Source organism: Mauremys mutica, chromosome 20 (genome assembly GCF_020497125.1).
Source record: "Mauremys mutica isolate MM-2020 ecotype Southern chromosome 20, ASM2049712v1, whole genome shotgun sequence".
Taxonomy (NCBI): domain Eukaryota; kingdom Metazoa; phylum Chordata; order Testudines; family Geoemydidae; genus Mauremys; species Mauremys mutica.
In genome coordinates this window covers 14,699,328-14,727,121 of record NC_059091.1, presented here as the reverse complement: position 1 = coordinate 14,727,121, position 27,794 = coordinate 14,699,328, and the positions used below count along the sequence as shown (strand labels likewise).

General features: G+C 53.0%; 1 protein-coding gene across 2 annotated transcripts in view; it reads left to right on the top strand.

Moving 5' to 3' along the window:
* Positions 1-249: 249 nt before the first annotated feature.
* Positions 250-27,794, top strand: part of RAPGEF3 (Rap guanine nucleotide exchange factor 3) — a 76,585-nt gene continuing 49,040 nt past the window's right edge. The window contains exons 1-2 of one of the 2 annotated variants that reach the window (XM_044994852.1): positions 250-322; positions 5,704-5,910. In XM_044994852.1, the coding sequence (XP_044850787.1) occupies positions 5,827-5,910 (84 nt within the window). In that variant the 5' untranslated portion in view covers positions 250-322; positions 5,704-5,826. Of the gene's footprint in view, positions 323-5,272; positions 5,542-5,703; positions 5,911-27,794 lie in introns of those variants that run through there. The other variant, XM_044994851.1, reaches the window with a different exon arrangement.

Genomic DNA, 27,794 nt, shown 5'->3' with positions numbered 1-27,794 from the left:
CAGCTCCTACTGAACAGCGAGGCACCAGCATAGGTGGGCAGGGTTCCCCCTGTTCTCCTGGGGGTGCTCACTCAGTGAGAGGGCTCCGCTGGAGACAGTGCTGCGTGGCTATTTTCTAAGGCCCGCCCATGGTGCAGGCTGGAGGCAGGGCTTTCTGACATGGCAAACACACCAGGGGAGGAGGCCCCCTCGCCATGTCTTTCATGTTGCAACAAATACGGGTGCTGTTGGTTGCTGCAGAACCTTCCCTCAGCATGCCTGTGCCTTTGAGGCGGAAGCAGAGCCGGGAGAAGAACAGCATTAAAGGTTTCCTGGACAATGGGTGAGGGCTGCATTAGGGGCAGGGGGGGCTGGCTGGGGCCGGACGGTGCAGTTAGTTCAGTGCAATGTTTGGGGCTGTCGCTCACCTGACACCACAGATAATAGGAACTGACTAAACAATAATCAGTTAATGAATGCTTTAGTGTATTTCTGTACTAATGGCTGAGTCAGGCATTACGAACCCCTCCCAGCTGCTGCAGGGTTATGCTGGCGGTGCTGGGGTGGGGAAGTATTCGGCAGAGATTTAAATAGAGAGACGGCGAGTGGTGAAGAAAACCAAGACTCCACTAGGAAATGTGTTTGCTTGATGCCTAGTGGAGAGATCTCCTGCTGGGGCACTCACAGCACCACTGGCATGACAGTGATTTACACTCGGTTGGATCCATCCAGGAAAGATGCCAGTGCCAGCACAGGGAGAAGGGAAGGAGGTTTGTGCTTCCCTTACTCATGGGCTCCTAGGGAACCAACGTGACTCCTGGTGCAGGCCTAGGGTGACCAGACAGCAAGTGTGAAAAATCGGGATGGGGGTGGGAGGTAATAGGCACCTATATAAGACAAAGCCCCAAATATCAGGACTGGGCTATAAAATCGGGACATCTGGTCACCCTATGCAGGCCCTATGGACCATTTCAGGGCACAGAGTCACCAGCCTGCAAGAATATGCTGGCCACGCCCCTGCTCCATGCCCGCCCACAGAACATACCCTGCACCTGGGGCAGCTGTGGACGTAGGCAGAGCCAGTTCTTTGTGTGGCATAGAGGCCCTAGCTTGGAAGGCTGGAGGTATTCCCTGAGGCCTGGCCTACGCACCCGAGTCGCCAACCTTCGTGGCACAAAAGAGCTGTGAGGCAATGTTGGCCCTTCCCAGCCCTGCACCTCATGTGTAATTTAAATAGAGAGAAGGCGCTTGGGAGCTGGTTTGGGTGACGTTATCCCCTTTGCCTCTTTGTCAGACCCTTGTGAAAGCTGGAAGTGACATTTCTTTGCCTGGTTTGGTTTCCCCACTTGGCAAACAGGCCCCCTCTCCATGCCTGCCTCCCCATAGAGCTGGATTCCTGGGGGCACTCAACTGGCAGAGCCACAAACCAGATGCCCCCAGCGCTGATGTTCTTAAAACCTGCAAAACACCCCGCCCCCGCCTACAAAGAATTCCCTCTCTATGCCCAGGGAAGAGAGAGAAAAACACCTCTTTGTGCCCAGCCTTTGTGACAGGTGTCACAAAAGCAGTGAACCTCCAGAGACGGCTGAAGCATGCAGTGCTGAGAATAACCAATGGTGCAGCTTCTGAGTCAGCAGGGGCACACATAGCAGTTACAGCACTGTTTTTATGGAGGCCCTATGTAAACTTTGCTCATTGTTGCATTGGTTTTTGTGTGTCAGGACTGCCATAGTGTCATTTTCTATTTAATGTGAGTGTTACCGGGTCTGATTCTTCTTTCCAGGTTTAGAGGGGTAACAGTAGTTTGACTAAAAAGTACTTGTGGCACCTTAGAGACTAACAAATTTATTTGGGCATAAGCTTTCGTGGGCTAAAACCCAGTTCATTGGATGCATGGAGTGGAAAATACAGTAGGAAGATATATGTACGCAGAGAACATGAAAAAATGGGTGTTGCCATACCAACTATAACAAGACTAACCAATTAGGGTGGGCTATTATGAATGAAGTTATTCTCGATTTACTCTGGGACAATTAGGACCCTTGATGTCAACAGAATCACTCCTGATTTACACCAGAGTAGGTTAAAGGTGAATCAGGCCTTTTGAGTGCAGGGACCAGCCCTGCAGCAACTCCCTGTCACGGGGCCCCTCTGGCCACATTGCTGCAGAATTCACATGCTGCACAGGCACTAAGGGATTTGTGCTTACCAGACCCTGTGAAGCAGGGAAGTATCATGCCCATGACGCAGCTGGACACTGGGGCTCAGAGAGATGCAGTGACTTGCCCAGGCCAGCACCTTGTCCACCAGAACATCCTTCCCATCATCCAGATTTGGAGAGTTGGTGCCACCTTGGACTCCCCTCCCCAATTCCTGTCTCAGCCCAAGGCCTTCCCCAAATCCTGCCCTTACCCCTGAGAATCCATACCCAGGGAATTTCCCACCTTCACTATCGCTTGCGCCTCCTGATCAGAGCTAAACCAGTGCTCATGCTGCTCTTGGCCTGGGGTTGTGGGGAGGAGGTTTTCAGAGTTGGCGAGTTTCAGGGGCCAGAGAGTTCAGGGAAAGAGGAACATTTTGTGTGGTTAATAATGGTGTTTAATGCCAAATATAACATTGGGGGAAAACATGAGTTACAGTCCATGGATGGGAGGGGGACTGCCACCACCCACACACACTGCTGGGGGATCAACTGGATCTCTGGGGGGTACCCAGTGCATGTGTGTGTGTGTGCATGCATGTGTGTGCATCCTAAGGGTCCACGAGCCAAGGTACAACTGCAGCACCAAGAAATTGGGACTTTTGTGCCAATTCCTACACTGTCCTCCACTCTCCCCCTTTTGTTGTAGGGGCTTCAGTTTAACCCACATCCCCTGTGTCCCTCCTGGGATTTCAGCCAGGGACACTGAAATAACAGCATCGCGAGCTGTGTGATCTGCTCTGCTTTCACCTCAGAGCCTAAATGCCAACAAGGTTCACACTTAACTATGAAACAAATTGTCAGCTGTCTCCAGCAGGTGCCCGAGTCGGTGTTCAGATTCCAGCTCCACTGCAGTCTCACCCACCCCTTGGCTCTGTCATGGCCCACCCAGAGTAGCGGCCAGATTCTGCCCAGATGTTGCTGCAAGGGAGTGGTGGGTGAGTGATAGATATGCTTGGATATGAAGTGATCTGAGATCCAAGAAGCCTTCAGGACCTGAAGGGTGCCAGGAATCTGTATGGATTTGCTCCTTAAAGGGACGCACAGTGAAGAAAATTACACAGAAGCCTTGGACTTTTGACTCTCATGTTCCAGACACACTGACAGCGCTCAAGGGCAGACTCCAGGCCTGGTGTAAGAAGGTGCAGCATCTCTGGGCAAGGTTATGCAGAGGCGTAATTGACAGCATTGATAGTGGTAGTTACTTTGTATCATAGCAGTAGTTAGAGTCTTCAAGCAAGATGGGGACCCCCTGGCGTCAGGTGCAGCACAGACAGCGAGAGGCAGTCCCTGTCCCAAAGAGCACACTCCCACTCCCACTATACGAGACCGAGGGTGGAAGCAGGAAGGTCAGAGCCGTGCAGGGACTGGTCCAGGGCACACAGGGAGTCTGTGGCAGAACTGGGAATTTAACCCAACTCTCCTGAGCCCAACGTCTCGTGTAAACTGGGCAGGAAAGGGCTGTAAGCAGCAAAGCAGAGTAATGTGCCAGAGACGTGCAAAATGACCATAAATCACATGGCAGGAAAACAGAAGAGCACAGCAAGAACAACAGGAAGAAGTGAAATATGGCAGCTCTCACCCAGACCATGTGTTTGGGGCTGTATGAGCTAGTGTCTGCCCAGGGGAGGAGTAGAGACAGTCCAAAAGTCCAGCCTCATCACACAGCCAGAGATTGACGAGGCAGCAGCGCCAGCCCATTATCCCACGTGCTGGCCCTTCCCTCAGCTCAGTGATTTGTTCTGCTGCACTCTCGGGGCCCAGCCTCCTCCCACGCCCACTGGTGTCCGGCGGGACTGGCAGCACTGATGTCACTGAGTGATTCTGATGTAAAACGGGTGTGAATGAGATCAGAAGTAGGTCCTTGGCATGTGCATTGCACTCACTTGGCAGGAGGCCAAAGCCAGCCTCTGTCTGTTCGGGTCAGGGAGACCAAGCATCTGTGTCTGGTTGTTAAGAGACCAAGAACCAGAGAGTAGCATCTCAGCGCAGGGTTCTAGATACTGCAGTGATGGGGGCCAGCTCAGCACCATAGATGGGGTTCCTGCGTGGCAAGGAGGCATGGCTGCTGGCTGCTACGCTCCTAGCCTAGGCCTTAAAGGGCACACTGGGGTTGTTACCAGGAGCAAGGGGACAGGATGGAAGAATCTCTCTCACAGAACTGGCTCCCTCCAGGATTAGAGAGACACAAACGGAGCCTTTGCTCCCCCAGCTGAGAATCTGGGTCTTAATGTGGCTTGGCTATTTTATCATGTGAATGGTTAGCTCCGCACTCTCATTTGTTGTCATTGGTACAGTCCCACCTGGGTGAAGGGCAGCCAGCCAGCGGTGAGAGCGCTCTGGTGGGTCCATGCGTTTAACTCACAGCCTGGCTGGAGGGCAATAGTGACTTGCCCTGTCAGCCCGGGGAGCGCTCAGGCACTAGCCCAGCGGCCACTTTTCCTTTCATGGGACGCTGGACATTTTGTTTTTAAATTTCCAGAAAAAAATTAATGGAAAAATGGAAACAAAGTTTCTGGGCTTTGAAAAGTGTTTTTATAAATTTCAGGGTTTTGTTGCTTCACCAGAACACAGGAACATCGTGAGCCGGGGGAAGGTTCGCCTTGGCTGAAAAGGCTTTTTAAAAAATTTCCTGGTCAAAAAATGGAGCTGGAACAAAGGGAGTGGCTCTGGGGTCACTGTGTATCCTGCAGGGCACGTGCAGCTCCGGCTGCTTTTAAGTTCGGGTCGGAATTTCACCTGCGCAGAGTTTAGGGCGAGGCTCCCGCCCCTAGAGCCCAGGAGGCAGAGGGGGGCGGGCGGCGTCCTCCCCACCCCCCTGGGCGAGCCAGGGGGCAGCCCCACTCCCCACTCCCCACCCCTGGCGCGGAAGGGGAATCCCTGGTCCGCAGATGGGGCCAAGGCCGAGGCTCCCGCCCCCGGCCCGCTCAGCCTGTCCCCAGCGCCCGGTCCCTAGGCGCGCTGCGCTGCGCGGGAGGGTTTCCACGGGCTTGGTGCGCGCCGCGCCGGGGGCGTGGCGCTCGCAGCCCGGGCTGGAGGCTTTTCCAGCGGAGGAGTTTCGGGCCCCGTGCCAAGCGCTGGAGCGTCTCCTGCGCTCGCTCCCAGTTCCCCGCGGAGGGGAGGCGCAGCAGCCCGGCACGGAGCGTGTCTCCAGCCGGAGGCAGGGCTCAGGGAGCAGGATCCCGGCTCCCCACTGGTGCCCGGGAGCCATGGCTTTGCCCAGGGCACCCCCGGGGTCCTAAGCGCCCCCACCCAAAAGGCGGGAGTCCAGCTGTTCCTGGCACCGCCCTACGGGCTGGGGCAGCCGGCGGGACACCTGCCGGAGACGGACCCTGCGCCAGGCTCAGCCGCGGGACATGCAGGTGGGTGACGCGCCGAGAGGAGACGGGACACGAAGCGAGTTTGTTGCTGGCTGCGATTCATGCTGGGGAGGTGGAGGGCGGAGAAAGCGGAAAGCCTGGGGGGAGTTGGCCAGAGCCTCCCCCGGCCCCGGCTGAACGCCAAGGGTTTCTCTCTGCACACAGGTGGCCTGGGGCAGGCAGGGCAGGTGGCATGTCGGACCTCTCCTCGAGGACTTGCCAGCACCTCCAGGTGGGCTTGGAGCCCCCACTGCTGAAGGGCATCTGCTCTACCTGCTCGTGAAGAAGATGCACTTGTTCCGGAGCTACAGCTACCAGATCCAGCTGGAGGGCGAGGCGGGCAGCCTGCCCAGGATACAGGGCATCCGATGGGTAACTACTGAAGCTGCTTCGTGTTGCCTTGCGTGGTGTTTGTGAGAGCTGCAGGTGTCAGTGCCAGGCTGCTAGCCGGGCTCTGCTAGTGGGGAAGGGTAGGGAGGGGATGGTTTCTTGTGACAGGCGCTGGGTGCAGGGAGCTGGCACTGAGGAATGAAGGTTAGTCAGGTTGGAGCAAGGCTTTGTTTCATCCCTTGGGCCACTGCTGTAGCAATAACTCACTGCGTAACTGACTAGCAGAGCAAATTGACCTGGACATTGGCAAGTGCTTGGTGCCAGACAGTGGAAAGCAGTTCCCAGGGATTCTATGGACAATTGTGGTTTCTGGGGCTTAAGCAGCCAGGATCCTCTGAGATGTGTTTGACTGTGATATTCTCCTAGGATTCCTAGGCCAGCCTAATGGGGCAGAGTTAAATGGGAAAGGTGCAGGAATGCTACCTCTGCACGCACCCTTCCCCCACTCCTCCCCAGAACAGACACAAGGGCTGCAGTTGGGTAGACTGTCTCCACCCATGAATCCTTCCCTGGGGTGTGATTCTGTGTTGTCCTGCAGTTTGGGAAGCCATTTACACTGCCCATGCACATTCTGATTTGTATTTTACATCCACATGGCACTCGCTTTGTATGGCTGCACCTGACTTCACCAGGGCCAGGCAATGGGGAACTGGCCCCAGTCCAGAAGGGAGTTAGTCTCCGTGGCCCAGTCAGTGCTTGGCCCCTCTGCTGAGACAGCCAGCGAGGGGGCTGGTTAGTATCAGTTGTTATTAGTGACAACCAGCTAAGAACCCAACTGAGACCCAGCATACTCAGTGCACAGAGGGGGCCTCCAAATCTGGAGTCAACAGTAATTTGTGGCAGTTTCCACTGCACTTCTGCTGCATCTTTCATAGTGTGTTGGGGTCTCAGGACTGGTGCCTGAGGGCAGATAGAGTGGGCTGGGGGTGGCACGAGGCTGATGGGAAGCCATCAGGAGGCAATGTGTGCTGGGAGCAAAGGGAATAAAACCTCAGGGAGGGAGCCCACAGAGTGATGTTCATGTGTGAAAGATCAACCATACATGGGATCCCTCAGCCAGGTTTGGTGCTTTCCCATGTAAACGGCCCCTTCTCAGCAAAGTGTTCCCGCCAAAGCTGCTCCTCGTGTCTGTCAGATTCAGGGGGACTCTTGTGCTTGCTATTCCTAGTAGCCCTGCAGAGCCCTGACTCCAGGGAGGTGCTGGACAGACCCCCCCACACACCATTACCAGGTCTGCGATGTGTCAAGCTAGAAGTATGGGGAGGGGGGATGCATGGGGGTCTCTGAGGGCAGGACTTGGCCTGCAGAACCTTAATTCCTGGTGATGGCGCAGCCAAGGGAAGATCCCTGGCATGACTCTCTGGTCCCAGGATGGGGCTGCAGGGTCGGCAGTCAGAGAAAAGCCTTCCCGTGTACATCTAAGCAAGGGGTCCTAAGGTGTCACTTTTCAGCACAGAACTGCACTGACATTTCCAAAGACAGTCTGATCTCCATGAGCGAGTCCCCAAGTGGCCTAGGCCCTGGGCTGGGCTGGGAGGGAAGCCTGGTACTCACTCCCTGCTGCTTCTTTTGTGTAGGGTGATTTGGGGCAGGGCAAGGGACACCTCAGCTGTAGTGAAAGCATTTCCCAGGCGATTGCCCCAGCTTGTTCTCCAGGTTCAGCTCTCACTGAGGCATGAAATCAGACCTGTGCTATTGTGCTTCAGTGCACAGCGGCTGTACTGAGTGTTTAAACAATCTACTTGACCATGTCTCAGATTAGATTTAAGCCTTGAGCATGTGAACAGGAAACACCTCTACACCAGTCTCTGCACCCACACTGTCTCTGCCACAAAAGATGTTTCATGGACAGGATTTCCCTTGAGTTTCTGCTTCTTCCCCCTTAAATTAAAATTGCTCTAATTTATGCTGTGCCTCCTATTATCCTCTTTGTGTCCTGGGGAGTAGAGAATAGCTATAGTTCACCTCTTCCCCACCCTCCTCATTCCTGGCAGGTCCCTCCATGCCAGTGGCTGAGACCAGGGCTGTGCTCCGGCAGGGAGAACCCCTGTGCAGGTGGCATTCCTGGTGTACACGAGAACTGGATCCCACAGCTCTAACAGTGAGTCAGCCGGGGCAGTGTGTCGCCACCTGGCATGTCAGGTGCTAGCCTGAGCACACTGACCATGGGGAGTTGGGGGCTGCATTCATGGGGGCCTGGAAGGCTGTAGATATCAGGGATGCTCAGAAGATGTGCACTGTGCCCGTCTCTCAAGCGTATCCATGTCTGGATTTCTTTGCTTAAGGTTCCTCCCCCAGTGGTGTCTAAGTAAGAGCTGGTGACATTTTTCAAACCACAAGTTTTTTTTCATTGAAAAATGGCTATTCTTTTTTGTGGAAAATTGTCCATTTTTGTGATTTTTTTAAAAAAAAAAGCGATTTTAAAATATTTTTGTTTCTTGTTTCCTTTTCTTCCCCATCCCCCAGATCTTTTAGAAAATACATACAAAATGATGTGTCTAAATTAGCTGTTCCCACTCAAGAAAGAGATTTTGGAGTCATTGTGGATAGTTCTCTGAAAACATCTGCTCAATGTGCAATGGCGTCAAAAAAGCAAACAGAATGTTAGGAAAGGGATAGCCAATAAGACAGTAAATATCATACTGCCTCTGCATAAATTCATGGTACGCCCACACCTTGAATACTGTGTGTAGTTCTGGTTGTCCCATCTCAAAAAAGGGATATTAACATGGAAAGGGTACAGAGAAGCACAACAAACACGATTAGAGATATGGAACAGTTTCCATCTGAGGAGACAGTAAAAAGACTGGGACTGTTCACTTTGGAAAAGAGACGACTAAGGGAGGGGATATGATAGAGGTCTATAAGATGATGACTGGTATAGAGAAAGTAAATAAGGAAGTGTTATTTACCCCTTCACATAACATGAGAACGAGGGGTCACCCAATGAAATTAATAGGCAACAGGTTTAAAACAAAAGAGAAAGTCCTTCTTCACACCACACACACTGAACCTGGGGAACTCGTTGCCGGGGGGGTTGTGAAGGAAGTATAAGTGGGTTTAAAAAGAATGAGATAAGTTTAGGGGGGACAGGTCCATCAATGGCTATTAGCCCAGATAGTCAGGGACACAACCCCATGCTCTGGGTGTCCCTCAATCTCTGACTGCTAGAAACTGGGAGTGAACAACAGGGGATTGATCCCTTGATAATTGCCCTGTTCTGTTCATTCCCTCTGAAGCATCTGGCACTGGCCACTGTGGGAACACAGGATACTGGGCAAGATGGACCATGGATCTGACTCAGTATGGCTGTTTTTATGTTCTTAAAATCATTCACCATCCACCCCTGAAAATGCCTGAGTGGGGGGAGAGTGGTAAAAGGGAGTGTGTGTGTGTGGGGGAGATGGTGCTTGATAAGTTTATGAAGGGGCTGATCTGGCGGGGTTATCTGTGATTGCAAGGGACTGGACTGGATGACGCCGTCCTGTGTTCCTAAAAGAAAATAAGGGAAAAATGAAAATGACAAATTAAAAATGCATATTCCCCCCCCCCCAATTGCACATGCAAAGAAATGAAAAATAAAATTCAAACTAGGTTGAATCTGGCAAAATGGATGTGACCTGGGAATTTCCAGTGTCAGTGGGAAATCACTGTAAGGTCCTTGGCCTGACACTGATCTCAACCCCTCGGGTCTGAGCTCTGCTGCACCGGCACATTCAGGGCTGCAGGGATGTCACCCCAAAGGGATGGTGCCAGAGTCTTGTTTCCTTAAACCTCCAGCAAGTTGCCCAGCCTAAGCGAAGGGGCAGGTCTGCCCTTCATTTAGGACAAAACTGTGCCTGGCCTTTCCCCACCCCACACAAGGGCTAAAGCCTACAGCTCCCCAGGGCACACATTACTGCAAATGCGGAGGTGGCAGAGGGAGATGCTGGGCCTGGCATGGGAGCAGGCAGCTTCCCCTGTGTTCTCTGTTGCTCTGGGAGACCCATCCCTTTGGAGCTGCCCTTGTGGCTCTGGGTAAACACCACAGTATTGCCCTCCCTCTCAGCCAGCTCTTGCAGCTTTGAGCGTTTGCAGCCTATGTGCTTTTCTGCGCCAGGGCTCCAATGCATGTCATTGTGGGGGGTGGGGAGGGGAAGTCATTTTAGAGCATCCTGTCAGGCTCTGGGGGTCTGAGATTCCCCACATGTATTTTGCCATGGCCTGGAGTCCCTGAACTCTGGGATTGTATACGGCTCCCGGAGGGGTGCAGAGCCCTGGCTGAAGGTTCTGGGGAGGACCCCATGGCCCAGGGCTGCAGAGGAAGCCACCCTGCATGGGTGGGCCTGATGCTGGTTTCTTGCCATCCTGTTTGAGGCTGCGGAAGGGCGAGGGCCTTCACAAGAGCCTTAAGGACTGAAATAGCTTTATTGTTGTCCCTGGGATCCCAAACAAAGGCCAGCGCGAGAGCAGAGCCGCGGTCCCAGGGCTTGGCCAGGTGCCCAGAGCTGCCGGATTTCTGGAGACAGACAGGATCTCGAGGCCCTTGCAGCCAGGCAGCAGGAAGATGGAAAAGGGCAACTCCTTAGGAAACTGCCTGGAGACAGCAGCTGAGATGCTGGGACAAATTGGGCAGGGGCCAGGTGGGGATGCTCAGCAAGTCAGGGAGGGAGCGAGGCAAGCAGAGCAGCAGTCCTTGCAGAGAAAGCTGGGGCATGGGCAGGGCTGGTGCAAGGATGTTTCGTGCCCGAGGCGAAACTTCCACCCTGCGCCCTGCCTCCCTACCCTGAGGCACCCCCCCTGCTGCAGCTCCTCAACCCCCACCCTCTGCCCTGAGGCACCCCCCCACCCCTGCTCTGCGCATGAGCACCCCGAGGACGCCGTCACTGCTTCACTTCTCCCGCCTCCCAGGCTTGCAGCGCCTAAGCTGATTGGCACCGCAAGCCTGGGAGGCGGGAGAAGTGAAGCGGCCACGGTGTGCTTGGGGAGGAGGCGGGGCAGGGGTGAGCTGGGGCGGGGAGTTCTCCTGCGTGCCATGCCCCCCCCTTACTTGCTACAGGTGGCCCTCCCCACGCTCTCCTGCCCCAGCTTCCTCCGCCTAAATGCCGGCGGCGATCGGGGTGGCCGAAGATCTGGCCGCTGCAGTTGCTGCTGAAGAAAATGGTGCCCCCAAATGCCAGCGCCCTAGGCGACCGCCTAGGTCGCCTAAATGGTTGCACCGGCCCTGGGCACAGGCGGTGGCAGGGCTGGGAGGGCAGTGGCGGGGCAGGGCCGGCTGGTCGGGCGGTGGCAGGGCTGGTCGGGCGGTGGCAGGGCAGGGCTGGCTGGGTGGGCGATGGCGGGGCTGGGAGGGTGGTGGCAGGGCAGGACCGGCTGGGCGGGTGGCATTGGAGCACCCAGGCACTGAAGTGCTATGGCAGCAAAAGGAGTGCAGCACAAACCTGCTTTGGACACAAAGGTCCATTTGAGTGTCCAGGGAAACCACTCACTGGGAATGTTACAAGAGTGAACGGGGGACAGTTCTAGAGCTGGTTGAATACTGAGAAAATCCTGGGCCCCAAACACTTCAGTTCCTTTCCTTGTTCCTCACTGGATTCCAGGTGGCTGCCGGGCGCTGGTCTGGTGAACATATTTGTGACTCTTGAAAAGTTTCTCTGGTTTTAGTGCTAGTGCTGAGTTATGTGAAAACCCGTGCTGGAAAGTGTGTTAGTCGCTCTTCTCTTTTAAATGGTTTCAGCTGGTTTGGAAAGGAGGGAGCAATTAGATCAGGGTCTGGCAGCCAGGACTCCTGGGTTCCATGGCTATGTGCCTTTGGGGAAGACACTTGTCCTCTCTGTGCCTCAGTTTCCCCATCTCTAACATGAGGATAATGCTTTCCAGCCTTACAGGAGGGGCTATTTCTGAAGCACTAGTGGCCTTCTGATGAACAGACTAGCGCAAGGCAGGACATTGCTCTGTGTTTGTTGAGAGCTGACCCCAGGAGCTTAGCTGCTGCTCCTTATCACTCCAGCTGCCACCTGGGTAACTCCTGCCCAGCCACAGGCCTGCCTCTTATTTGTAAACATTTGCTTCATAATTACAGGTGTTTCCTGCTCCATAAACCAGTCACGAGGTTCCGGAATGTTTGTACAGGGAGTGACAGTCTTGGGACCCAGAGGGCGACTCAGAGGCTTGGGAGAGCTGGAGGGTTTGGGGAGCTGCTGAGCATGGGGGTGTTTGGGGCCATATTCCCACCTGCCTCGCCCAGGCCAGGTGGGGGGTGAGAGGTAGAGCTAGGGTCCCCCAGACCTTGTAAAACATTTTTAAAAAACTCAGTTTTTCACTCTCCACAAACCTTCTCCCCCTTCTCCACTGAGCAGAAACAGCAGGCTCCTATCTGCGGGTTCCCCATGGGCTCACTGGAGGGGTGGGCACAGTTTTTGCTGCATTCATTGATGCAGCATTTGTGGGCCCCAGCCATGGGCCAGGCGGGGGAGGGCAAGAAGAAAGGAAAGGTTCTTTGACTAATTATACTTGCCTCTTGACATCATTAATTGGAGTGTCCTGTAAAGCCCCTCCCCCACATCTGCCTGCTGCTTACTCCATCTCTCTCTCCCTTGCCCCTGTCCTTTAGGCACCCTCATGACAGTCTAACACAATAGTTCTCAACCTTCTGGGGCTCAGGACCCATTTGTCAGTGTTGATGGTCTGTCATGACCCAGTAAATAGTCTGGGGGTGGAGGCCCTGGGAAGGTTTCAGTGAGATCCTGCCTCCCTTGGGCGGTTGGGTCCTGCCTGGGACTCACCCCACAGCTCCAGGGGTGGCTCCTGCAGCTCCTGTGCTGTGGGGCCAGCTGGGCTTGGCTCTCGGCTCCAGGCATTGTGATCTCTGGGGCTGCAGCACGGCTCAGGTTTCGCCCCGCCCTCCTGACTGGACCCAATGTGTGTGAGTGGAGTTGTGACCTGCTCATGGGGTGGCAGTGCCACTCACCCACATTTGGCCTACCTGGGCTCCCGTCGTCATGACGGCTGGCCAAACCTGAGTGGTGCTGGGAGCCCAGAGGTTGCAGTGTCTGGAGCAGGGAGGCGAGCCCAGCCAGCTGTGTGGGACAGGAGCCACCGGAGCTGTCATGTGACTCCTTGAAACATTCTGGTGACCCAATTTCAGGTCCCCACCCTGGGGTTGAGCACCCTGGTCTAACAGGTGGGGTGAGGGTTGGTGTGTGTTGCTCTCCATGGAGGTTGGGTCTGGAGAAGGTCAGAGCGATTCTTCCCTCCGACAGTGGAACTGGGGGGGATGTGGTGGAGTGGCCATGGGTGAAAGGGGACCAGATAGGGGATGGGGCCTCTTAGTCCCTCCAGCACTGTCCTGGCAAAGGACTAGATGGGCCAGGAGCTGCTCACCCACCCTGGAGTTCATTGCAGACCCTGGGGATGTGAAAGGGCCATGAAGCTGTTTTCTCCTTCCTCTAAATGAGTGGTTCTCAACCTGCAGCCCACAGGCCTCTTGTGGCCCAATCAGCACAGAGCTGTGGCCCATATGACATCCTCAGGGCCGTAGAAATAGTATTGGATGCGGCCCACATAACACATTGTGTGCCACATATGCGGCCCACAGTGGTAAATAGGTTGAGAACCACTGCCCTAAATGATTTCTAAGTGAAGTTTGAACTTGCAATACAATTTTGAAGTGAGCTCCAGATTCTGCCTAGCCCAGTGCCTGCCCACAGACCCCGTGCCTGTGCTGCATGCGGCTTAGCTGCCGGAACTGCCCCTGTCATTAGCATGAGAGACAAAGTGGGTGAGCACCAAGGAGTTAATGAGGAGGCCAGTGCATAGCCAGTGGGATCCCAACGCCCGCCCCCCCCAGGGCTGGGGGTCCCTCTTGCTCTCTCTGGGTTCATGTTAGAAGCTCACTCCAGACTTGTCTAATACAACACATAGAAAACAGGTCTGACAGGTCCCGTCAGCTCTGCTTCAGGCCCTGGTTTACTCAGCACACGTGGCCCCAGCTGGCGGTAGATGAAAGGTGGTATTTTTACAGGACACACTGATGTTCAGCAAGGAAAAGCTAGTGCAGCGGTCCCCAAACTTTTGAGGGTTGTGCCTCCCCTACCCCCTGTCTGCAGCCCCCTGCAGCCAGGACCAGGAATGGAGCTGTGGCTCGGGGGGGGGCATGGATGGGGTAAGGGGGCCTAGGCTGGGGCTGCAGATAGGGATGGGTCTGAATCTATGTCTAGGGCTGGAGTCACATCCAGGGGCCAAGGCTGGGGGCAGGAGCAGAGCCATAGCTGGACTGTGATCGGGGACGGAATCGCGCTGAGGCTGGGGACAAGGTCTGGCACAGGGCTGGGAACCGTGGCTGGGGGCAGGGCGGAGCTGGAGCAGAGCTGGGGGCAGGGCAGGGCAGGGCTGGGTGGCACTCACAGTTTGGGGACCTCTGCATTAGCGACTGGTGACATTGGTGAATGAGTGTATCAGGGCCCCTGAGGAGCTACACAATGGCCTTGCCTCTGAGCTGGGTTCAGACAAGTTCTTGAAGTTAATCCGAACCCAAAAAGTGCACATGGCTGAGCACTGCCTTCTTTGCATGGTGTGAACAACTGCTCCTTCTTGGGGCCAGACTATGCCCCATAGCTCAGCTCCGCGTAGGGCCAGCACAGTTCCAAGCACTCCCAGCTCCCATCTGGCTTAGGGTGACCATATTTTCCCAAAGGGAAAATGGGACAACCCTGGGCTGGCCTGAGGCCACCACTCCCCCAGGCGGATGTGAGGCTGACCGCATGGGACCAGTGGTCTGAGCCTCCCTGCTGCCCGCCCACACATAGAGCCAGTCCCTAGTCTCCAGCACCCTCCCCCCACATGTTCCTCCACGTCCCACTAGGGATGATCAGTTGGCAAGAACAAATGGGACAAATGCCCAGTTTTGTCAGAAAAGTCAGGATGGCTGTGACAGGGCCTAAAAAAGGGACTGTCCCAGCCAAAACGAGATGTATGGTCACCTGCTCTGCTCTGGGGCACAAATACGTCACTTCTCCCTTTCCAGGGCCCTGTTTACTGCCCCTGCAGGCCTGGACAGCTCTGGCATGGGAGGGCTGCTGTGGGCACAGGCACTGACTTATTTTTCCCAATGGGTGCTCCACCCCCCACTCTGCCTTGAGGCCCCATCCCACTCCACCTCCTCCCCCAAGGCCCCGCCCTCGCATCACCTCTTTCCACACCTGTTCTGTCCCCCCGCCGAGGCTGCCTGCCCACTGATTGCTGCTCTCTGCCCTTCCGCAAGTGCCTCCCACCGAACAGCTGATGGGTGGCCCTGCCGAACAGCTCTGGCCTGGTGGGTGCTGAGCACCCCCTATTTTTTTTGTGAGTTGGGGTCGTCGCCTATGGCTGTGGGAGAAGGTCACAAGTGTGAAGATGGCCTCGCCCCAGGGGGATGGAGAGAGCCTGAGTTCCCCTCAGTAGTCCCCCCACCATATGTTCCAACAAGGATCTGGAGCCTGGGCATGGCTGGGGGACTCCAGCATGGTGCAAACTGCATAGAAGCTAGGCCTGTATTGCAGCCACCACCTGCAATGCCTGTGGCAGATGGGAGGCACGGCAGGTGATCACAGATAACAATTTGAGTCATCAGGATGTTCTGGGCCACACCTGCTCTGCTCATAAAGTTACTGGCACACGACGCTGCGATGCTGCTCGGGCTGAGTCAGCAGAACGAATGCTGTCATGCCACACATGGGCCTGCAGGCATGTGCAGGAAGTGCAGTTGCAGCTGGGAGCCTCCTTGCTTCAGCAAGTAGTGAGGTATGAAGCTGCCACTGATGCTGGTTGCAGTGATTTGCAGTGGGGATGGTCAGAGAATGAGCTTGGTGGGGCTGTGGGTGCAGAGCCTGCTCCTGCAGTGGAATCCCACCCCAACTTGGCTTGTTCTGCATGTTATTTCAGTGCAGCCGCAGAGGCACCATTTCAGCTTTGGAAGGGAGGGGCAACTTTAACCATGATTCCAGGGACTATGTAAGCACCTGAAAACTCCAGTTGTTTTTGCAGATAATAACTTAGAAATAAGCTGAGAGGAGCACTGTATCTAATTCCTATATAAGGAAAGAAAATTAAATAAATATTAGACCCACTTAGTTCTAATACTAACATGTTCTGACAGCTTGTGTCAAGTCACTTAAGGGACACTGGTTAGGCTTCAAATTGTAATGTATATTCTTACCTTGTTACTACCTCTTGAATACAAAAGTTGAAAAATCTAGATGACTTTTGTCACTTTTTTGCATTCACAAAGCTTGGAATAGCTCATTTAACTTTTGGAAACATCCTACTAGGGCAAGGCCCCATGAGTTTATATTGCACCTGCCTGGGGCTCTAGAGGTGCTACCCTGTACAAATAACAGACCAGACATTCACTTTAAACAGGAGGGAAACTGACACTTTAAAGTCACTTTCCAAATATTGCCAACCCCAAATGTTCAAAATCATGAGTCAGGCTCACCAAAATCATGAGATTGGCTTTACAATCGTGAGATTATGTAAAAATAACAACTTTGAGGGGCCACAGGGATGTCGGCTGCTTCCAGGAGCAGTGCGGGGCCAGGGCAGGCAGGGAGCCTGCCTTAGTCCCACTGCGCCACCAGGCTTTTAGCGCCTAAAATCTCCCAGTTTGGCTTCAGTAGGAGATAGGGCCTGATTCCAGGAGACTCACGGTGAAACCGGGAGGGTTGGCAACCCTACACGGGGACATCACAACCAGCCATGTCTGGAATGTCACATGTCCCCAGGCCTCCTGCCCAGGCCTGGCTGCATTGCAGGGGTGCCCACAGGTCGATCACTCACTCTGGCGGTGGCCACACACCTTCAGGCTCTAGGTGGCAGGAACTTCTTCCCAGCCAACTGGGGTTACTATCCCTGCCCTCCCCCACCCCCCAAGTCTGGCCTGCAAGGCCTTTTGGCTGGGGGCGTCTCCCTGCACTGGGTCCACTGCCCAGGGTCCCCCCTTGCTCTCCCCAGCTGCTTACTGCACCCGGTTCCAGACTGCTCCAGCCCCAGCTGTACTCTGCCTCCAGCTCAGCTCCCTGGGCTGCTTGTCTGGCTGGCGCAGCTCTGCTCCCCAGCTCAGCTCAGGCTTCTGCTCTCTCCTTAGCTCAGCACTGCTCTTGTCCAGGCAATTTCAGTTCACATGGAGGATGGCCTCCTGACTGCCTCATTAGCCTGCCCAACAATCTAGCCAGCTTTCTATCTGCCTTATATTCCATTCATCCAATCCATATTTTTTAAACTTGCTGGCAAGAATACCATGGGAGACCGTATCAAAAGCTTTGCTAAAGTGAAAGATATATTACGTCCACCGCTTTCCCCATATCCACAGAGCCCGTTATCTCATCATAGAAGGCAATCAGGTTGGTCAGGCATGACTTGCCCTTGGTGAATCCATGTTGACTGTTCCTGATCACCTTCCTCTCCTCCAAGGGCTTCAAATGGATTCCTTTGAGGACCTGCACCATGATTTTTCCAGGGACTGAGGTGAGGCTGGCAAGTCTGTAGTTCCCCGGATTCTCCTTCTTTCCTTTTTTAAAGATGGGCACTATATTTGCCTTTTTCCAATCGTCCAGGACTTCCCCCAATCGTCACGAGTTTTCAGAGATAATGGCCAATGGCTCTGCAATCACATCAACCAACTCCCTCAGCACCCTCGGATGCATTAGATCTGGACCCATGGACTTGTGCATGTCCAGCTTTTTTAAATAGATGGCCAACCAACCCCGCCCCCACTAAGTTTTAGTAAGGTGACAACAATCCCCTCACACATGTCATCACCGTAGCTCACCTATGAACCTGCTGCACTTCATCTGTAATGGCCAGGAAAACATTATAAAATAGTTATTTAAAAGTCAAATAAAACACTGATGCCAAACAAAGTGGTCTCCCTGGAGCTGGCTTATTGAGCACAGGCAGTGCTTACTACCAGGCAAGGACTGTGGCTGTTGGTTAGTGTCTTGGGGAATCTGCAGGATCCCTGCAGCTTCCTGAGACAGGAGTGGGTGTAGTTCTAGATGCTGCCGGTCAAGAGGGACTCTCTCACTTTCAGTTACTGACATACAGCTGGCAGTGAGTCTCAAACCACACCTCCAGGAAACGTGAACTTTTCTGGAAAGAAGTGGGCTGTGCCATCACCAGGCATAAAGGATGCACAGATCGAGCTAAATGGGGAACACTTTCACTAGCAAGCACAGGGGGTTCATGGATCTTCGGCATCGTGTCCCCACTACTGCCCAATCTGTACAGTGCCAGCGCTTTGGGCTATCCCACTGAAGAGGGACATCTCTGAACGTGAGCCAAAGGATGGGAAAATGCTTTCCAGCAGTTGAACTCACTCAGTGCTTCCTTCGCCAGCTGACATATCTTCTGCCCCCACTGCCGTGGTCAGCACTCTTGGAAACCAGGAGGACGAGAGAGAGAGAGTATTTGTGCCAGTCGGAGCTGAAGAGGGACATGGTATTGTCACATGAGGAGATCTCTTGGCCACGAGTCCTCTTGTCATTTCCTCTTTGAGGAAGAATGTGTCTTTCAAATCATCCATGCAACTTGGGAGCGACTCAGGGCCCCACGGGATAACTGGCTTTGCACTCACATCATTTCCTCCTTCTCCCAGGAGCTCTCGGGAACTCCGATGCCTTGTGGAGATGACCATGTGTGGAGTCTGGCTGCAAGCCCTGCTTAGGGACGGGACAGTGAAAACCTCTGCATCATGGCAGCACTGCCAAGGGGCTTGCCCAGATCTGGTAAATCAGAGAACTAGGAGATCACATTATCACTTTCACTACTGCTTCTGAAGTGCACCCTTCAGCCCCACAAAAGTGGGGTATTTGAGAACTTCACAATGAGGAGAGTAAATGTCCGGTAGCATTGTTTGCAGCCAGATGGAAAGATACCAGAGACAGAGCTGAGTTCCTTGGAGCTGAGTCATTCTTCCCAACACCACTCTACAGGCTGCAGGACCAATGGGCTAGATTCTGCACTGTGGTGCAGTGGCAGCACAGATTCTGGCCGGTGAGGTTGAGTGAATCTGGATCCAAGAGGAGCACTCAGTGCTAAGGGGATCTTTCAATGACACCGTGCCAGCATAGAGATCCCTTCACTGCCAGTCTCCATGCTGGCACTGGAGAGAGCATGGCCAGGGGGCCAATACACTGTGCTGGTCGCTGGTTCAGATTTTGGCCCCATCAGCGTAAGGGCTTCTCTCAGTTATGCATGGGGACTGGTCTGGTTCCCAGTCATCCCAGGACTGGGGAGAGCAGGAGTGGTGAGCTCCATGATTTGTGCACCTGTGGATCTAATTATCCCCTGCCCTGTCACTTACACCTGTAAATCACCCCCGGAACACAACTATCCTCTCACTTTCACCAGCACCTGCATTTCACACTCACTTTGCACAGGTGTGAATGGCTGCACCAAGCAGGAGAAATTCAGGCCAGCTGGGACTCTTGAGACATGACAAAGAGAAGGAGAAACCCCACCTGGGACTAGTGTAAAGCTGCCATGAAGGCAAGTGGAGGAGCTTCATCTTTGAATTACAAGTTAAAACTACCGGCCACCTGGGAATCAGTAAAATGCCCACAAGGCGCCATTGAACTGATTGGCTGGGATATGTGAGCAGCACGAGGACTGTGCTACAGGCCAGAATGAAAAGCACCAAGGGGCAGAATTATTGATGATATGCATGACTTGCTGCCCAGGTCAGAATCTGGTAGCTGAGACATAATGAGTGCCAGGAATATTTCACTCCATGGCCTGAGGTCCAGCCCTGGTGGCTGAAATGCTGCTTAGTCTCAACGTTCAGGGTGCCAGGTCAGTTTCTCTCTCCTCTTGGAAGTTACCACCAAGAAAAGGTGGAACATTCCTTTAGCATTAGCAGAATCCCAAGCTCTCCATTTAGACTGGAGGTGTGAGGAACCTCCAAGTCCTATTCTGTTTGTGCAGAAATCCACTGGCTAGAGCAGGCATTCAAAGTCCTTCAGCTCTAGTGCCCTGGGGATGTGCCAGGTCCATGCTGCTGAGTCCATGAACTGACTAAGTCATTTCTTATGCTGGTTTTCCATTGGGCCAGACTCTCCTCTGCTGATGTAAATAAGTAAAGTCTAGTCAGGACAGTGGAGCTAGGAGGCCTTACGCCAGCTGGGGATCATGTCGGCTGTTTGTCTTTGAGATGAGAATCAGGCATACTGAAGCAACTGCTCAGGCTGGTTATAGTGCAGGAATCTCTTCCCCCGCCCCTCTGGTGAGTGAAAAGCAGATAAATCCCTGTCACTGGTTCAGTGGGTGATGTGACCCAGCAGAGACCAAGAGCCGATTGTGCAAAGATTGAAGCCAGTGTCTGAAGTTGTTGCGGGGTTGCCATGGGAACTTGGGATTGACTCTCCTTTCTCTGCTCTTTCCAGTTTGCTCCTCATGCTGGTTATGTGGGAGGCAGGGTGTGCGTGGTGCTGTCCTTTGGGACCATTATAACCTGAAATCGTTTGGATGCATCATGTAGCCAGGGCTGGGCTGCTGTGTTATGCCTGGTTTGTTCAAACACAGAGGTTCTGTCTTCACTGCAGCTGCACGTGAGCCCTGAGCCTGGGTAACAGACACATGCTAGCTCTGCCTGAGCTACCGCACTGAAAACAGCAGTGTGGATGGTGTGGCGTAGGCGCTGGCTCGGGTTAGCCACCTGCATACGGACCCAGGGGTCAGGCAGGCTTGGCTCAGACGGCTAACCCGTGCCGTAATGTCCATACTGCTGTTTCTAGTGCACTAGCTCAAGCAGAGCTAGCGTGTGGCTGTCTACCCAGGCTGGGAAGCTCACTCCCATGTGCAATGTAGACATATGTGGGGGGCTCCTAGCATTGAGCTATCCCGAGCTCGTCAGGCTAGAAAATGTCATCTGCTCAGCCCATGTTACTTCAGCCAGAAGTGCTGGGCTGGGAGCAGGGACCCCTGGGTTCATAGGGACTGACTTCCCCTTTGCCTGATGGTTGCTCGACAACCCCCCAGCCCCATCCCTTCCCTGCCTCTTCCTGCCTCTGCACCGCCCTCACCCTGCCCTCATTTCACCCCTTCCCCAAAGTCCCCACCCCCATTCCACCCCCTTCCCTCAAGTGCCTGCCCTGCCTCTTCTCCACCCCACCCCAGCACACCACATCCCTGCTCCTCCCCCTCCCTCCTGGAAAGTCCAAAGCGCTGCTAAACAGCTGTTAGGCGGCAGAGTGGCGGGAAGCGCTGGGAGGTAGGCGGAGGAGCAGGGATGTGGTGCGCTCAAGGGAGGAGGCGGGGAAGAGGTGGGGCCAGGGCAGGGGATGAAGGGAGTTTGGCTGCCGGTGTCAGCACCTATGCCTGAGTTAGATTCTCTGAGATGGGCGGGGGAGGGAGGGAATGACAGCTCACAGGGGCTGGTCACTACAGTCCTTTCCAACCTCAGACTCTGCGCATTTGTGCAGAAATGCAGTTACTTCACTACTGCAGCTTTACGTTGCTTTGCACTGTGCACATTGTGTAAGGTCTTTGATTATTTGTCAGCTTGGATTGTAACCCTTGTCAGGTGGTGTCGACAACTACAACCCCGCAACTACAAGGGCTGGGTTCAATATCTAGGGGTTTCGCCTAACAATACAGAACAGAACCGGTTTGACCCTCCACCCAGAAATCTGAGGAAAATTAAACCCCACCTGTGGGCATCTTTAAGGCCAGGGCTACACTACAGAGTTTTGTCAACAAAAGTTATGCTGCTTTAATTAAACTGCTGTTGCATCTCCACACTATGCTCCTTGTGTCGGCAGAATGCATCCACACTAGCAGCTCTTGCATTGATACAGAGATCAGTGCACTATGGATAGCGATCTCGCTGTGCAACTGGCTGCAGGGTGCTTTGAGAAAGGTTTACAATGCCCACATGATGCAGTGAGAGACAAAAATGCATCCTTTAAAAAGTGGAAGTTAAATCTTAGTGAGGAAAATAGAAAGGAGCTCAAACTCTGGCAAGTGAAGTGTAAAATATAATTAGGAAGGCCAAAAAATAATGTGAAGAACAGCTAGCCAAAGACTCAAAAAGTAATACATTTTTGTAAGTACATCAGAAGCAGGAAGCCTGCTAAACAACCAGCAGGGCCCCTGGATGATGGAGATCCCAAAGGAGCACCCCAGGACAATAAGGCCTTAGCGGCGAAACTAAATGAATTCTTTGCATTGGTCTTCATGGCTGAGTATGTGAGGGAAATTCCCAAACCTGAGCCATTCTTTTTAGGTGACAAATCTGAGGAACTGTCCCAGATTGAGGTGTCAGTAGAGGAGGTTTTGGAACAAATTGATAAACTAAACAGGAATAAGTAACCAGGACCAGAAGGTATCACCCAAGAGTTCTGAAGGAACTCAGATGTGAAATTGCACAACTACTAATTGAAGTTTGTAACCTATCATTTAAATCAGCTCTGTACCAAATAACTGGAGGATAACTAATGTGATGCCAATTTTTTAAAAGGGCTCCAGAGGTGATCCTGGCAATTACAGGCCGGTAAGCCTGACTTCAGTACTGGGCAAACTGGTTGAAACTATTGTCAGACACATAGATGAACATAATTTGTTGGGGAAGAGTCAACATGCTTTTTATAAAGGGAAATCATGGCTCACCAATCTACTAGAATTCTTTGAGGAGGGTCAACAAGCATGTGAACAGGGGGGGATACAGTGTACTTAGCTTTTCAGAAAGCCTTTGTCAAGGTCCCTCACCAAAGGCTCTTAAGCAAAGTAAGTTGTCATGGGATAAGAGGGAAGGTCCTCTCATGGACTGGTAACTGGTTAAAAAGTAGGAAACAAAGGGTAGGAATAAATGATCAGTTTTCAGAATGGAGAGAAATAAATAGTGGTGTCCACCAGGGGTCTGTACTGGGACCGTCCTATTCAATATATTCATAAATGATCTGGAAAAAGGGGTAAACAGTGAGGTGGCAAAATTTGCAGATGATACAAAACTACTCTGAGCAGGGGATTGGACTGGATGACCTCCTGAGGTTTCTTCCAACCCTGATATTCTATGATTCTATACTCAAGATAGTGAAATCCCAACCAGACTGCAAAGCGCTACAGAAGTGGGTGACTGGGCAACAAAATGTCAGATGAAATTCAGTGTTGATAAATGCAAAGTTGGAAAACATTGGAAAATATCCCAGCTATATATATATAAAATGATGGGGTCTACATTAGCTGTTACCACTCAAAAAAGATCTTGGAGTCATTGTGGCTAGTTCTCTGGAAAAATCCACTCAATATGCAGTGGCAGTCACAAAAGCTAACAGAATGTTGGGAATCATTAAGAAAGGGATCGATAATAAGACAGAAAATATATTGCCTGTATATAAATGTGTGATATGCCCTCATCTTGAATACTGCATGAAGATGTGGTTGCCCCATCTAAAAAAATATATATATATATTGCAATTGGAAAAGGTTCAGAAAAGGGCAACAAAAATGATTAGGGGTATGGAACAGCTTCCATATGAGGAGAAGTTAATAAGACTGGGACTTTTGAGCTTGGAAAAAAGATGATTAAGGGGGGATATGTTAGAAATCTATAAAATCATGACTGGTGTGGAGAAAGGAAATAAAGAAGTGCTATTTCCTCCATCTCATAACACAAGAACTAGGGGTCACCAATTGAAAGTAATAGGCAGCAGGTTTAAGACAAACAAAAGGAAGTATTTTTTTCACATGATGCACAGTCAGCCTGTGGAACTCCTTGCTAGAGGATATTGTGAAGGCCAAGACCATAACAGGATTCAAAAAAGTTCATGGAGGACAGGTCCATTAATGGTTATTAGCCAGTATGGGCAGGGATGGTGTCTCTAGCCTCTGTTTGCCAGAAGTTGTGAATGGGTGACAGGGATGATTACCTGTTCTGCTCATTCCCTCTGGGGCACCTGGCACTGGCCACTGTCAGAAGACACTGGGCTAGATGGACCTTTGGTCTGACCCAGTATGGCCGTTCTTAAGTAGGTTTCTCAATCCTATTGTTCCATGGGCATCCTACTAGATTGGTGCCAGCTGCTTTTCAACTGAAACATATGTTGGAGAGGGAGGGTGAAAGAGAGGGAGAGTGTGTGACAAGGAGTGTGTGTGCGCGCGCATGGGCACCAGGTTTATACAATTTTTGGTGGTGCCCTTTACAGGTCTGCAGAGCTGTCCTGTCCATAAGACGGACCAGGGCAACCACCTCGGGACCCATGCTTTGGGGGCCTCCGCACTTCAGGGGGACACAGGGTCCAGGATGGCGTGGGAGGTTAGCAGGGGCACTGGCAGCAGTGAGCAACCCAGCCCCAGGCCACCCCACTCTGCACCACCCTGCCAGCTCCCAGCCTCACTCCGGGTAGGGGGCGGAAGCCGGAAAGAGGCAAGGCAGGGACTTGGGGGAAAAGGGTGGAATGGGGAGTGGGGCAGGGGCAGACCAGAGCAGACTGGGGCTGGGTCGCTCGCTGCTGCCAGTGCCAGGCCCCCTGCTATTCCCGAAGGCTGCCCTGGACCCCATCTCCCCACAAAGCGCAGGGCCTGGGGTGGATCTGAGAATAGAAGCCCAAACATTAGTCTGGAACATGGGCCCGGCTCCCCGCGACATCAGCCCCCAGCTCTGCACAGCACAGCGGTCTCCCCCCTGCCCCACAGCAGCAGCCCATTCTGCCTGCCTGCTGCTGTGTTCCTAGTGCTGGGAGGAGCAGGATTCCACATTCTCGTTTCTTTGATTCCCTCCAAGTTCTCCCACAGCCTCCTCAGCTGCCAGGAGCGGCATCCTCAGCAGCTCTGTGAGCTCTCCACACTGAAGAATGTCAAAGCTTCCAGCAGTGAGCAGAACTGTCACGGCGCGAATTGTGGGATACTGGGGGAGGCCAGTTATGTAGACATAATGAGTGGCAGCATCTACACTGACGTGTTGTCACTCTAACTTTGCCGCAATAAGTTCTATGCCTCTTCTCGAGGTGGTTTTATTTTATTAGCAAAACTCAGCTGTTTTGCTGCCAAAAGTAGCTTTGTAGTGCTTACACCTCCCCTGCTTTGTCGGCAAAAGCTGCCTTTTGTCGATAAAACTGTGTTGTGTAGACAAGGCCTAGAGGCAATACTTCCCCACTCACAAGTCTGTGTATAACAAAAGAAATCTTCTGTTAAAAAGGGAAAGGGAACCCAGCGTTAATTTGGCAAATCACCACAGCCACATTCAAAAGCACATAACCATAAGCAAACACTCACTGCGGAGTATGTTGGGGGGTGTCCTTTGCCTCAGTTTCCCACCTTATGATGTGAGAGTCCAAACAAATGGCCCTTTAACATGCCACTCCCTTTTCCCTCAGCTGCTCCCCACTCACAACTGGTTGTCTTTGACCTCCACGGCTGCTGCCGGCTCTGCAACTATCCCACTGCCACCACTGGCCACTCACTGCTACCTCTGCCACTGTTTGATGCTCACTGCCACTTCCGCAATGCTGCATTTTGAGGTTCCCCATTTAGGCGAGCTCTTAGTGATTTCACTGGATAGTGGGGAACCAGCCCTGTGCTGCTGCCTCTTCATTGTTTTTCACTGCAGCAGTGTCCCCCTGCCCAGGTCTAAGGCTTAGTCCAGCTTATCAGCGATCACAGCTGAACAGAAACAAGGGTTCTCCATTGAGTCCAAGCAGTCCCATCTTCAAACACTAGAGAGGGGATGCTCAAATAGTACACCTCTACCTCGATATAATGCTGCCTTGGAAGCCAAAAAATCTTACTGCGTTATAGGTGAAACCGCGTTATATCAAACTTGCTTTGATCTGCCTGAGTGCACAGCCCCACCCCCGGAGCACTGCTTTACTGCATTATATTCGAATTCGTGTTCTATCGGGTTGCGTTATATTGGGGTAGAGGTGTAAGTAAGACTCTTTCAGCAGCATCCCTCAGGCCCAGGCCCAGGCCCCCTCCCGCTCTTATCTTTATTGGCCTCTGGCATCCCTACTCAGCAAGTTAGATTCAGTTTAGGGAGAACCCCTCAGTCAGGACAGGCTAAGAAGAGGCCTGTTGCCCTTCACTCATACAATAAGGATAATATTTCATTCCTCTGCATTCAACACTAGCAAATCATGCACTCAGTGCCGCAGCGCCTCCTGCTGGTCAGTCCGGGAATTAGCTCATTCCAGCCTCAGAGCACCTCCTGTTGGCCAGTGTCTCTCTACCACAGGGGTTCTCAAACTAGGGTCACGAGGTTATTACATGGTGGGGGGGTCATGAGCTGTCAGCCTCCACCCTAAACCCTGCTTCACCTCCAGCATTTATAATGGTGTTAAATATATAAAAAAGTGTTTTTAATGTAAAAGGGGGGGGGTTGCACTTAGAGGCTTGCTACGTGAAAGGGGTCACCAGTAGAAAAAGTTTGAGACACTCTGCTCTACCGGTACCTGCTTCCTGGTCTCCACCACTGTACTTCAGGCTCCCCGTCCCTCCAGGCCCATGATGCCCTTTCTCCTGGGTACTGCCCCACAGCAGTACCCCCACACTACCCAGGGAACCCCAAGCCCCTAATCCTACCTCACCTCAGTGACCCACTATCAGTCTTCATCTAGCCCCTTCCCTCAGGGGCAAACTGCAGACTGAAGGGGTCACTCATCATCGGCCAGGGGGTTGGACCTGTTGCCTCCTCCTCCCACAGCCCTAGTACCGCCTCCAGCCCCAACAGCAAGGCCTCGGCCTGGGGATATTCCAGGATGGAGCTCCAACAGCTACTCCTACCCTTCCCCAGCACTGCACTGTCCAAAACACTCTTTTCTCCTTCAAACAGCCAAGTCTATCTCTCTCCAAAGCTGGAGAGAGACTGACCACCTTCTGGCCCTGCAGCCCTTTTATAGGGCCCAGCCTGGCCCTGATTGGCTGCCTCCCAGCCTTTTTTGATTGGTTCTCTACCCCAGCCATCGCCAAGGGCTGGCTTTTAACCCTTCCAGGGCCGGAGTGGGGTGACCGCCATGCTACAAACACACTACCCTGAATTGTAACCCAATACCAACCAACAATGATCACTTTGCCAAGCAAGTCTGAAGAGCTCTGTGTAGCTTGAAAGTTGATCTCTCTCACCAACAGAAGTTGGTCCAATAAAAAATATTACCTCACCCACCTTGTCCTGCTGAACACCTCGGCGGAGTAGGTGTGTCTGTGCAAACAGGGCCTGCTCCTGAAGTCTTTTCCCCCAGTGCCTCAGTAGCTGCCAGGGGAGTGCTTTTCAAGCCCTCTTTACAGAAAGAAACCACTAAGGATCCCATCAGTGTCCCCTGCATGTCAGATTCTGTCCTGGGTATTCTGGTGCCCCAATAACAATGGGGTGAGAGGCAGAGGAGCACTTTGTGAATGCGCATTGCCCTGTTGACTGGGAGATGTGGCTGTTTGGGTGCCAGACGGATGTTGCTGTCAGCCAGGCTGTGAGGCTGGAACTGCTGTGTACCCTGCTTAGCCAGACGTCTTCACCCAAGGCAGAGTAACCAGCCATGCTCCATCCACCCTAGACAGAAGTCTCCATCTGTTCATCCCAGCTGGCCAGCCTGCCCTCAGTCCCAGCCCCCTAGGCAGTGTGGTTTGTCACCCTGCCACTGGTGTCCTGTTGTAGGTGCAGCCAGTGTGTGACAGGCTTTGTGAGGCACATTCCTCAGCAGAGGGTGTTCTGTAGGTTGCAGCAGGCCGGTGGCTCTGTGCAGGTGGCTGTTCTGCGGTAACTCCCAGGCCACGCAGCTGCATCCGAGCCACTGACAGTTCCCACAGGGCTCTGACACAGCTGTGAGCTGGTCACCTGCAGAGCTCACAACAAATGGTCAAAAGGGCCTCCCTCACCCCCCCTCACTACAGTCTGAATTCTCCCAGCCCCAGGACGGGTCCCACCC